General features: G+C 40.6%; 1 protein-coding gene across 2 annotated transcripts in view; it reads left to right on the top strand.

Moving 5' to 3' along the window:
* ADAM22 (ADAM metallopeptidase domain 22) overlaps positions 1-13,412 on the top strand; it is a 1,118,190-nt gene that overhangs the window by 837,812 nt on the left and 266,966 nt on the right. For both annotated transcript variants that reach the window (XM_069211564.1, XM_069211563.1), the window contains exon 15: positions 1,412-1,511. In XM_069211564.1, the coding sequence (XP_069067665.1) occupies positions 1,412-1,511 (100 nt within the window). The remainder of the gene's footprint in view (positions 1-1,411; positions 1,512-13,412) is intronic.

Genomic DNA, 13,412 nt, shown 5'->3' with positions numbered 1-13,412 from the left:
TGTTACTGAGTTACTGAGTGTTGGTAAACACTTTGGATTGTCTACTTCCTTCTATAAGTGTTATGAAGAAATGATTTATAAAAACACCTATATCCCATGGATGAATTGTCATTTATTTATGAGACCCAACTATGTTTTACATGTGTTAAGTGGCCCCCACTATCAATCTATGTATATATGTTCTGGAGTCAATAAGATTTGTTCAGTAAAGGATGATGTACGATAAACAAGGATATGACCGCGTAGTTTAAAGATGGAGATGTCACATATCAAAGCTTGATACTTGATTAAAATAGAATTGAGGCATTTAACTTTTTTGAGGACTTTCAAAAGAATGAATGAATGGCAAATTAGGTGAACATCAGTTTAGTATTTTCAAGGTTGCGAGCTAACATCATATGAAGTATTACGTAGCTACTGGAAGGTTTAATGTGAGGAGTCCACCCTGTAGGTAACCTAACCTAACAGTGCAAAATGTCTATGCATGTGAGGAGAAGGCCTCCAGTGTGGGTAAACCACCAGCATCATATGTGATCTTTAGTCCTAGTAGAGTCATATCCATTGAAACTAATCCCCCAAAATGTAGATTAATTATTAATTTTAATCTCTTGGAGGATGGAATTGCTTTCTTGATGCACAAAACTAAATTCCTGTAGTAGATTGCTTGTTTGAAAAAGAAAACAAAATTGTATGAAATTAGCTTCGTAGAAAAATTAAAATATTGGCAGATATAATTTGTGGCAGTTAGCTTTATTGTTGTAATCTTAAACATAGACGTACATATTTAAACAAAACCCCTTTGTGACTTGCCTATCTTCCTCAGTAAACATCTCGCACCCAGCAATAAAAAGACTGGGCATCAAAGCCTAACTCTGGGGAGGGGGACATACTTGCTCATTCGGTTATGTCCCAGAGACTTTTTTTTGTATTTACTGGTTTTTAAATATTAAGGTTGCATAAATGTAAGTATTTTAATAGTTGGTTACATTTTTTACACATCAAATAACATGGGATTTTTATTGGGTTTTGTACCAATTTTTATTAATTGACACAAAAAAATTATTCATTCTTTCCATCTTTCTCAGTACACCAAATGTCTATATTTTATTGATAATATTTTAATGGAGGGCACCCCTTACAAGTGTGATGGGATCAAAGATTGACAAATGGAAAGCTTTGTGGGGGGTCGTTTGTGGTCTTTATGGTCTTCCTCTGTGATATTTGAGTGTGTTTTAGGAAATATTAAGAACTCTTTTTTAAGATGAACTTTTAAATAATTTAATCATTTTATTTGATTTTGAAAATCATATTTTTCAAATCCAGCAAATTCTTCAGTAATTCCTTCAGTGGCATGATTGTTAAACAAAAAGAAAACTGCTAAACTATTTTTTTTTGCATTTTGTTTTTGCAGATATTATCTTCCTAACAAATTCTCCAAGTGTAATATTGAAGAGTACCATGAATTTTTAAATAGTGGTGGTGGAGTATGCCTTTTCAATAAACCAACAAAGGTAATTACAGAAAAAAATGGGATTTGGATGCATTAAGTTTGCATCACATTTTATATTGTCATGTTTCCTTTACCAACTACTTGAAAGCAGAATTTGTAGAGCTCTGTGTTTATTAAAACATCTTATTTTTCTCTTTGCCGTTCTCCTCCTGCTTGCTAACATCAATAATTGATAACTGCCTACCTTTGCAACTAAAACACACATGCTGATGCTAATCTCCCGAAAGTGTAGGCATTCATGTATTCACAATACACTCTCTAGGAAAGCCATACTATATACACAACTAATGAAGTGTAACAGAGACTCTTTATCATCAAACATCTCTAAATGAATACTGAGCAGCCCTGAAAATTAAGCTTAATTAATGCAGATGTGCACCATGTCTAGACAGCATTGATAGTACCCTAAGGGAATTCAAAAGATTTAATTATTGAAGCAATGCTACTTTAATGGATAACCTCCTTAGATATTTTCTTCTTTAATCATAAATACCTATTTGTTTTTTCTTCGACACTGTTTTAAGTACCTTGTGCGATGTACCAAGGTGGAAACTATAACTCTCAAAGCTGCTAATTTTATGGTGCATAGGAACTTTAAGTGTGTTGCTTGGGCCCATTATCTTATCAGTTTGCCATCAATAATTGAATACTAGTGGACATTGTGCAAGAGATGTAATGTTAGCTGGTTCCATCTCACATAGAAAGGGTGTTTTTTCTGTTTCCAAATCCAGTTGTGCTGACTACAGACATCTTAAACTACAGTTGGGATTTGATGCTGGGGTCACTATAAGCCCAAGGGCTTAGTAAGAAAGAGAATGAGAATTGGTTATGCAATTGGAAGAAGTTAAGCACTGTCCTTCAAGCCCTCTAATCTTTCAGGAATTCTGCCCTGGGCAAAGCAGTTCTATTGAGGACAAACAATACTGCGACCAAAACTAATAAAAATTGTCAGGGAGGTACGGCTGAGAGACCTGGCAGTGGTGGCTTTTTCAGCAGTGCTTTGGGCAGAAGAAAATCTTTTCTCTTTAAGGGCAGTCCACATAAGTGGAGTCAACAGTTTTCAAGCAAATTTGTTGAGTGACCCTCCCATCTGAGAATCTTTGTCTTTCTCAGGAGATATATTATCAGGTGTGTGTTACGTTTGGCCTCCTTTGATAGATCTGTTGATGCTCACAGCTTTCAGCTCCCAAAGTTTTACTCCATGTACTAGGTTGAAGGATTACCGTGAAGTGATATTCCTGTAATTCCCAGACTTGTGGGCTAGTCTCCTGAGACTGATACGAGTAGCTACGTTTTGGCCTTTGAAGTCTTGATTCTCATTGGTTTGCTGGATGTCAGTCGAACCAGAATCGATTTTTCCAGTGTGCCTATGCCCTCTCCACTGACTTCCCCTTTCTTCGTTCTCAATTCAGAGAATGTGACTCGTGGTGTAATGGTTAAATTGTGGGGCTGAGAAGGCTTGGCGTTTCAGATGATGTTGCTTCCTCTGTTCTCAAATCTAGACCACTAGGCAGCCTTCGACCATCATAGGGCTTCTTCGCTTAAGTGGTGGGGGGTTAAATCTGTAGTTTTTTGGGAGTGTGATGCAGTAATAATTTTACCATTCACAGAGGTGGTTTGGAGTTGGGGTTGTCTCCAATTACCTTTAATGTTCAGTGGGCTGCCATTAGAGTTTTTAGAGCAGGAGTCTCCGAGCAGGTTTCTCTTGTTTCTTTTCCCCCCACCTTAGTTTCCCTCCCTTCCTCCCTCCTTCCTTGTTTTTTGTCTTTTGGTTTTTTTTCCCCCTCATAAACTCTTCATCTCCTCAGAGTGTGACTACAAGGGAATACCCCTCCCCCGGCGCTACCCAGACCAGAGGCTAGTCGCCCCCTACCCCGGGGTAAGTCACTAGTGCATGTGTGTGTGAGTGTCTTTTCACCTTTTGCTCATATATTCTCACTTTTTGTTTGCTGTGTTGTGTGCAGCGGTGTGCCACCTCTCACCCTCATTAATTTATGGTTTTATTTATCAGCCATTATAGTCCTACCACACCATGAACCACCTGTTCAGGTAGGCTTTTTATGATTCAATTTGAGCACCTCACTTATTGTTAGTGCTCCGGGATCCTAGACCCTGACGAATGCCCCTGACCTACCAGCACTTTGAGAGGGCAGAAACATGTTGGTCATACGTATTCCTTTTTAGACTCTAAGAGACATAATTCTCCACTGAGCCTCCTCCCCTGTTCTTAATCTTACCAACATGCACCCCCATTCAAACTTAACTAGCAGCGATCAGTGACATGTATGGTAATTTTATCTCCACCTCATCTGGATCCCTGTAATTTATCCAGTCAGTTTAATTCCAGCACTCCCTCTGGTTCTTTTAACCAAGAGGTTGAGTCCGCCCAAGTAGTATCATCTTTCTTGGGTGGGGCTAGGTGGTCAAATGATGAAGCAAGACACTATTATGTGTGTGAGACCACCTAGTCCGTAAGGGAACTCCCCCCTCTCTCTTTTTTTCCCCCCCAGGACAACACAGTCTTCCTTTCCTGAGACACTCTTCATTCATGCGTTCACCGTCTCGTATTTCAAATCGACCAAATTGATATTGCTTATTGAGGGAACACTGATCCAGCTTCACCCTCATCCCCTACTACCCCACACCCTTAGTGGTTATATAGATTTTGCTTGGGAGGTGGTGTGGGATAGCAATACTCCCAGTACTCTCTTTTCGTGTTTTATGAATGCAAGCGACCAATAATGTTGAGGCTTCCTCTCAGTACCTCACACATGATTCGTGTCAGCTGGTTTGATAATATATGACTCCCCTTCTGTGAAGGCAGCACTTTCAATACTGTGTGATTAGTTCTGAATGGGAAGCTGACAGTGCAGGACCATGCAGCCCACACTCTCCTCATTTATATTTGTCTTGCGTGGCTCATTCCCTTTCTCTCTTTTCTTCATTTGTTTTTCCCCCCTTAATTGCTTTCTCTCGTTTTTTTCATCCTTTCATTCCTTTCCCTTTTTCTACCTTTCTCCATTTATTTCTGTACTCTATTGCTTGTCTCTTACTGCCTCGACTGATTTCTGTTTCTTTTCTCTTTTTTTCATCCCCTTTGTATTTGCTTCGGTCTTTATGTCTCCTTCTTGTGTTATTTTCTTTTTTTCTTCCTTTTACTCCTCTTTTCCCCCACATTCCTCCTTTTTTTCCTTCTGGATGTCTTACTTTTTTCTTAATCTTTGCTCCTCTCCTTTTTCTCCTATTTTCTCATTTCCTGTCTCTCTTTCTATATATCTTTCTTCATGTGTTGCTTTCTCTTTACTTTATGCCTTTCTGTTATTCTTTCTTTGTTTGCATTTCTTCATTTTCCTTCTATCTCCATTTTTCTTTCAGTCATTGTTTTCTGTTTCTTTATTTTATTGTCTTCTCTCTTTTCTCCCTTTTTCTCATTCTTTCTTCCATCTCTTTTTTTGCTCTTTTCGATAAATATTTTTCCTTCCTATTTCACGCCTTTCGTTTGTTCACATTTATTTCCTCTTTTTTATGTATGTCTTTCATCTCCTTTCAATTTCATTTTAATTATTTTCTCTCTTTTTTGTTTCTCTTTCTCTTTGCATATCTTAGTCAGTCAAGTCAGTTTTATTTGGTTTAAAACCAAACCATAAAAGCACATAAATATAAAATGCAACATACAATCACTGACGATTACCCTTTGATATAGAAATCTCTTATTCTCCCTTTAACTGTCATTTTCTGTGTATCTGTCTAGCTTCCCATTGTTCTCTCTTTGCCACAGTTTTTCTCTGTACTTATTTCTCTCTTTTCTGGCCCTTTTTCTCTTTATTCCTCTGTTTTACTTTCCTTTTTGTGCTTTCTCCTTCTCTCTCTCTCCTTCTTTTCTTTCCTCCCTTTGTCCTCCTTTCTTCATTCCTTCCCTTCTATCATTTTTTGTCTTCCTTTTACTCATTCCTTTCTTTGTTGTTCTTCTTTTCTCATTACTTCTCTTTTTTCTTTTCTTTAAGAGTGAATAGCTTCTTAAAGAAATCTCATTGTGCATTAATCTCTGTATCATGATTGCCTGACATATATAACCTGTGGGGGTGGCTGCAGAGATATATTTGCTGGAGACGGCCATGAAGTCTGCACGACCTGTTGAAAAGTACAATGTACGATAAAAAACAGAACATCCTAATGTGCTTGTTGTGGACATCAACCTAATGGACTACTGGGCAAATAGCTAGATAGTTGGAGTGTTTCGAGTGTTAGCTCTGAAACTGAGAGCAGCAGCATCTAATGTACTGAATGGCAGTGAAACCCCCAAAGAGACTCTCTCAGAGGCGATGCACAAACAAAAGTAATTCCTCGTTATGCTTGCACTGGCATGACGGTGGTAATTCGTACATATTTCACTCACTGTTGTCATGAAGCCCCTCCTGCACTCACATAATGGGGATAATGCGTCATAATTCAGGGCATTCTTGGCATGAGGGTGCTGAGTCCTTGTATAATGTTTGCACTGTCATAATACGTGTAGTTCATATCGTTTTTGTAACATCATCGTTACTGCTTTGTGTGGTTGGCATCAGTGCATGCACACACCCAGTCATCAGTTTACTCATCCATTCACCCATCTGTCCATACATTCTCTCACTCATTAATTATCAATTCACCTTGTAATTATTTGTTTATCCACGCAGTCACTCACCCATCCAGCTGTTCACTCATTCTCATATTCACTCATTTACCCACCCACCCACAAAATCTCTCCAATCAATTTAGAATCACCAGCTCAGTCCCATATGTCTGCTCACTCATTCATTAGTTGTTGTAGTTGTGCGATTTATGCTTTAGAATCAAAGGCTTCTCTTGTCACACCACACACTTAAAGGAGACGCCTCAGTACTTGGAAACGTTTTGCTTTGATCGTTTTAATGTATCTTTTGATCATTTGCTACCTGTGTCCAACAACTTCAATTGCATCCTCCAAAGAGAAGTTGAGTATTTCTGCGCAAATTTCTTTCTAGCGTTGTGTAGTCTACTTTTCATAGCCCTACCGTGCGAGTTGCACAGCCCATGTCACAATGTCCTGATGGAAAACCCTGGAGGCCTTTCCAACTATTATTCACCTAGCTGCAATGTGATATGGCACCTTCAAAAGAAACATCTAATGGCTCTTCAAAACAAGAAGAACAATAACCACCTGTAAAGCAGAAACCTCACAAGGAAGATACAGAGCAAGACTCAATTTAGCTCTCAAGAGGCAACTGTGAAAAAGGTGAAGTTTACCAACAGCAAATAAAACAAAGGAAGAAAGAGCAGATGTGCAACAAAAATCTGGAGCCCTGCTGGTAATGCACATGTCCACGAAAAACCCAGACTCTCTGGGTTTTATATATTCACCATGGGATCTAAAAGAAGGAAACGGCTTTTACTGAATAGTCACCATTTCTAACAAAAACTGAGCATTTTTAGAGGAAAGGTATGCTTAGTCTGATGAGCACTAAAAACTCAATTAGACATACTGCAAAGGGAAAGCAACATTCACAAGGAATATTTCATTTAATAAAAAACGAACTACTCTACTAACTCAGCTATATGAGATATTTTCTTTGCTTTTGTTTAATTATTTATATAACATGTATAACAGGGCATAAAGCAATCATTCAGTTGATCCAGATGTTATAGTCTGCAGACTTCTTTGCTAAATTGGATGAACACATCGCTTACCAATGACCCTTTTTACAAAATGCGCCATTATTTTATTTAAAAAAAATAAAATAGAAAGTAGCACAATTGCATAATTCATATTAGTAGTTCTAATTATTTATCCGTTACTTTTAATTGATCCTCTTTCATGCAACCTATCACCCTCTCACAGGGTGTATCCTGCTACCTAATAGGAGATGTTTTAATGTAACATTTTAGGATCAAGTGCTTTAAATGAGAGCTCGGAACTCAAATGCCATTTTAGTACCTTTTCACAAACATCCAGTAACATTTTAGAGGTTAGCTACTGGCTAAACTGCATGCTAGAAGGAGTACATTAAGGGTTAGGAACTACTGAAAAAGTCATTGTGGGTCCAACCAAATACAGCTAACTTCGAAATGATATATTTTCGATAATAACTATTCAGTTTTCTTTACTTTACTGAGCACACACAAATTATAAATTACATTTTTGACTCTGTAGGAAACTTACTTTTTTTGTTTTTAGACTGAAACAGAGGCATGGCAGTTTTGAGCAGAGCAATAACTTAATGGCCTCCACGCACAGCGAGAACATTCCCTATGCACTACGGTCACTGACATTTTTTCAGCTTATTTTTGAAAAACAAAAAACTTTGCTGAGCAGGCGTAACACACATAGCCGGCCGGTCAGCCACCCGTCATACTCCAAATCATGTCTTGAGTCTTTTCCTCTAGAAAGCCACTATGTCACTGAGGTTACAACGTAGTGTTATTCACATTTTCACAAATAACATTCTTGCATTTCTTCTTCCGTGTATACTTGCACCAATAATAATAATCCCTCGATTACCTCTGGTAATTATATTACTCTGATTTCTTCTCCCTTGGTACATGCCTTCATTAATGCAGGAGACCAGCCTCTCTAGCAGTCGCTCCTATAGCACATAATGTAGAACTCTGCTTTCTATTAATTCCTCTTCCCTCTAGAAGCAGCCCATAAAGAACCCATAGATCCCCTCGTGTAATGTAACCCAGCCTTAAATAAAGCTAGGCTCACAGGAGGAGAGTGGGAATAAAAGGTCTTAACGAGGAAGATGCAATCAGAGTACTGAGAGAATACTGGTAAGATGGTAAGTAATCTCGACATACCTCTTTATCTTCTTCCTTGTCCTTGTCCTTTGCTGAAATGCTGAAGCTTTTCCAGCAGCTTTGGATCTGCACAAGGAAAATAAGATACAAAACGCCAAAGCAGAGTGCAATACTTAGTCCTCTTTAACAATCAGCATCTCAATTCAAGCCAGCTTTTGACTCATTTATTAACAATCTAGTGCCAAATGATAATCGATCCTGTATACCCAAAATCAAATGATAATGGTTCTCAAAGGTCAAAGACGCAGCCAAGGTTGGCCTATGCAGGTGTCATTAACAGAGACGCCCTGTGCTTCTGCCCAGGATGCATCTAGGCCTCTAGAGAAACGTCCTTCAATAGTCCTAGGCAGATCCACACCAGAGACATTGTCTCTGAGATGGATCTGCCAAGGAGATGGAAGACTTGATCCGGTGACTCAGGGTTCCAGATAAAGGTTGTAACCCTAGAAGAGGTGAGCCAAACACCGCAGATCACCGACGTTGTTTGATAAATCTTCACAAAAGTTTACAAAAAAAAGTGTGCCCAAGGATATTGTTGTACATGGAAAGTTTCAGGGTGATCTGTCAAGTGTGGGCTGAGAAAAAGGGTGGTAAAAAAAAGTGTGTTTCCTATGTTAATTCCCATAGGGTTAATTCTTTGGACATGCCTGCAGCCCAAACGGCTGAATGGAATTACACCAAATTTGGTAGAATGGTAGCTTTTCGTCCACAGATCACGCTTATTTTTATTTGGTGTAAATCCATGTAGTAGTTTTCAAGATATTAAAGGAAACCCAAATATGCAAATCTAGGGTCGCGAAGAATTTGCAACAAATTTGCAAGAATCACAACTGCACGTGCCAAAGGGAATGGCGTGATGGGCTGGCCACAACCCGAACAGAAAGTTGTGCCAGCCATTTTATCTAATGGGGCACGGTGCATGGGGCTGAAAACAAACAAGAATTATGTTATAATATGTCAGGGTGGAGGTACTCTGACCCTAGGGGTGGTATATAGAGGTGTTTGAGGGTCATATTATGAGTTTAAAATGAAGAAAAACATTTTTTCACCACATGCAGTATTCGCGAAAATATCGTGATGCTCAGCAAAGTCCCCTGTGTCACGTTGTGACAAATTCACAAATATCACAAAACAAGCAAAAAAGAGAATTTGCACACTCACAGACCCACTCAGACACTCATGCACCCATACAGAGACCCACTCAAGCAACCATTCATTGAATTTACTTGCATAAAACCATAGAAATTCAGCAGTTATAGTTATGGTTACGTCAAGTAACTATAACTCACTCCCTAAGGTTACTGTAACTCACGCCCTCGCCATGCACAGCTAATTACCCCACATATTACATGATTGATGACAACTGCTATGACATCATTGAGCTTTTCACTGAAACATTTGCAATAAAATTATTGATGCGAAAACTGTGCATGGTGGGAGCAACTTATAGTTACTTGTGTTAACCATAACTACAACGGCTGAATTTCTATGGTTTTGTACGAGTAAATTCAGAACCTAACTATAACGTGCCTGTAACATTTGTTTTTTTCGGTGTGTATATATATGTATATATATATATATATGTATATATATATATATATATATATATATATATATATATATATATATGTTTAATAATATATATAAAATGAAATATATATATGTGTGTGTGTGTGTGTGTATATATATATATAACTGCACCCTGCCCCCTTTTTTTTTTTGTGTGACTCGGCTGAAGAGTCCCAAAATGGCTGCCAACATTCCTGGTTGAAGTGTTGACAGCCAGTTAAGAGTTAGCAGAAGATCGGGACAATTTGCGAAGCATTTGCACTTCTAGATATACATGATTTTCTTTAATATTACTTAAACTACTACATGGATTTACACCAAATGACAAAAATGGTGATCTGCAGACCAAAAGCAACCTTTCTGCCAAATCTGATGAAATTCCTTCAAGCGGTTTGAGCTGTAGTCATGTCTTAAGAGACTCTGGGAATTAACATGGGAAACACACTTTTTTTACCCCCCTTTTTCTCGACCCCTGCTTGACAGATCGTTGCAAAATTTTCAATGTACAACAAGGCCAAACTTGACATTTTTTTCCGCAAATTTCATGAAGATTCATCAAACGTCACAAAAGATATAGGCAAGTCAAAAAACGCTATTTCTATGGAAATTGGGTCTTAACTATAACTACCACGCAATCCAAATTATCCTGTGCCCACCCTCTGGTAGCTTGGCACTGAGCAGTCAGGCTTAACTTAGAAGGCAATGTGTAAAGTATTTGTGCAATAAATCATACAATAACACAATATAGCACCACAAAAATACACCACACAGTGTTTAGAAAAATATATAATATTTATCTGGGTATTTGCAGGTCAAAACGATAAAAGATGCAATATGAAATTGTAGAGATATCACTGAAAAGTGACATAAAGGCCCTCATTACAACCCTGGCGGTAGGCGGAGAAGCGGCGGTCTTACCGCCAACAGGCTGGCGGTAAAATGTTTGGAATTATGACCATGGCGGTTACCGCCATGGTCATCCGCCACTTCTCCGATCCAACCGCCAGGGTGGAGACGACCGCCGGGCTGGAGACCTCGGTCTCCAGCCCGGCAGTCGTCACAATACTGCCGGTGGTATCATGACCCGGCTGACCGCCATGGATTTCATGGGGTTTGGAACCGCCATGAAATCCATGGTGGTGAGCACTATCAGTGCCAGGGAATTCCTTCCCTGGCACTGATAGGGGTCTCCCCCAACCCCCACCCTCATCCCGAGTCCTTCCCCTACACCCCCCACCACCCCTGCCACCCCCAAAGGTGGCAGGACCGCCTCCCCATCCCTGCCCCCAACATTACATTACACATTCACATCCGACACGCACGCAGGCACCACCAACACACATACCTGCACACACACCAACATACATGCCAACAGCCACACACACAGACATACGCACACGCCAACATTCAGACATACACGCACACATCCATACAGACATACATACAGACAGACACGCACTCATTTCCAAGCACACAACACACCGCATGCATACACGCACTCACACACACACCCTCTACACTGGCGGTCTTCAGCACGGAGGTCCCTCGGCGGTCTTGTCAAAAGACCGCTGAGGTTGAAATGACCCCCAAAGTGTCTTAAGTCTTTAAAAAGCAAACAAAGTCTCTTTCAAGCACAAAGTACCTGCTTTGGAGTGGAAAATCTCCGCAAAGGGCCACTGAGGAGGAGATGCGTGGAAAAATGGTGTGTGCGTCGGTTTCGCCCCTTCACACACGGACTTGCGTTGTTATTTTTCATGCGGGGAAGACGAGCGTCGTTTTCCGGCGCGCGGACAGTCTCCTTCTGGGGGTCGTGGGATTACCAGATGTCCCGGGGTGTGTGCGTGGAATCCTGGGCTTGTTATCCGGCTGCACGTCATTCCGGTGGGCTGTGCGTGGAATTTTCTCCCTCACGGCAGGCGTTGCGTCGATTTCCTCTCTGGAAGTCGGGCGGCGTTGTCCAGGCGGGCCGTGCGAAGAAGTTCCGGTGGCACCGAAGGCGTCGTGTCGATCTTTTCCTTGCGGGGTCGAGCGGCGTCTTTCCGGATCGGCGTGCAGTGAATTTTTCACCGCAGAGCAAGCTGTGCGTCGAATTTTTCGGCGCACAAGGAATCCAGTTGAAAAAGAGAAGTCTTTTTGGTCCTGGGACTTCAGGGAACAGGAGGCAAGCTCTATCCATGCCCTTGGAGAGCACTTCTGCAGCAAGGCAAGAGTTCAGCAAGGCAGCAGGCCAACAGCAAGGCAGCAGTCGTTTGTAGAAAGCAGTCAGGTGAGTCCTTTGAGCAGCCAGGCAGTTCTTCTTGGCAGGATGCAGGTTCTGGTTCAGGTTCCTTCTCCCGCAAGTGTCTGAGGTGGTAGGGCAGATGCCCTGTTTTATAACCCAAATGTGACTTTGAAGTGGGGGAGACTTCAAAGAGTGACTTAGAAGTGCACCAGGTCCCCTTTCAGTTCAGTCCTGTCTGCCAGGGTCCCAGTAGGGGGTGTGGCAGTCCTTTGTGTCAGAGCAGGCCCTCCACCCTCTCATCCCAGGAAGACCCATTAAAAATGCAGATGTATGCAAGTGAGGCTGAGTACCCTGTGTTTGGGGTGTGTCTGATGCACAAGGAGCTGTCAACTAAACCCAGCCAGACGTGGATTGTAAGGCACAGAAAGATTTAAGTGCAAAGAAATGCTCACTTTCTAAAAGTGGCATTTCTAGAATAGTAATATTAAATCCAACTTCACCAGTCAGCAGGATTTTGTATTACCATTCTGGCCATACTAAATATGACCTTCCTGCTCCTTTCAGATTAGCAGCTACCACTTCAATAATGTGTGAGGGCAGCCCCAATGTTAGCCTATGAAGGGAGCAGGCCTCACAGTAGTGTAAAAACGAATTTAGGAGTTTTACACTACTGGGACATGTAAACTACACAGGTACATGTCCTGCCTTTTACCCACACATCACCCTGCTCTAGGGGTTACCTAGGGCACACATTAGAGGTGACTTAGGTGTAGAAAAAGGGGAGTTTTAGGCTTGGCAAGTACTTTTAAATGCAAGTCGAATTGGCAGTGAAACTGCACACACAGGCCTTGCAATGGCAGGCATGGGACAAGGTAAAGGGGCTACTTGAGTGGGTGGCACAACCAGTGCTGCAGGCCCACTAGTAGCATTTAATCTACAGGCCCTAGGCACATACAGTGCACATTACTAGGGACTTATAAGTAGATTAAATAGTCCAATTGGGTATGATCCAAAGTTACCATGTTTAAAGGGAGAGAGCATATGCACTTTAGCACTGGTTAGCAGTGGTAAAGTGCGCAGAGTCTAAAAGCCAGCAAAAACAGAGTCCAAAAAGTGGAGGGAGGCAGGCAAAAAGTTAGGGGTGACTACCCTAAGGCATGTCAGGTCTAACAATATATATATTTAAAAAAAAAAAAAAAAAAAAATATATATATATATATATATATATATATATTTAGATACAGATATATATATAGATGAACATAGAGAGTAAAAGGAAGAAAATAAAAGAAA

Source organism: Pleurodeles waltl, chromosome 10 (genome assembly GCF_031143425.1).
Source record: "Pleurodeles waltl isolate 20211129_DDA chromosome 10, aPleWal1.hap1.20221129, whole genome shotgun sequence".
In the NCBI taxonomy this organism is placed as follows: Eukaryota; Metazoa; Chordata; class Amphibia; order Caudata; family Salamandridae; genus Pleurodeles; species Pleurodeles waltl.
This window is presented reverse-complemented; position numbering and strand designations above follow the sequence as displayed.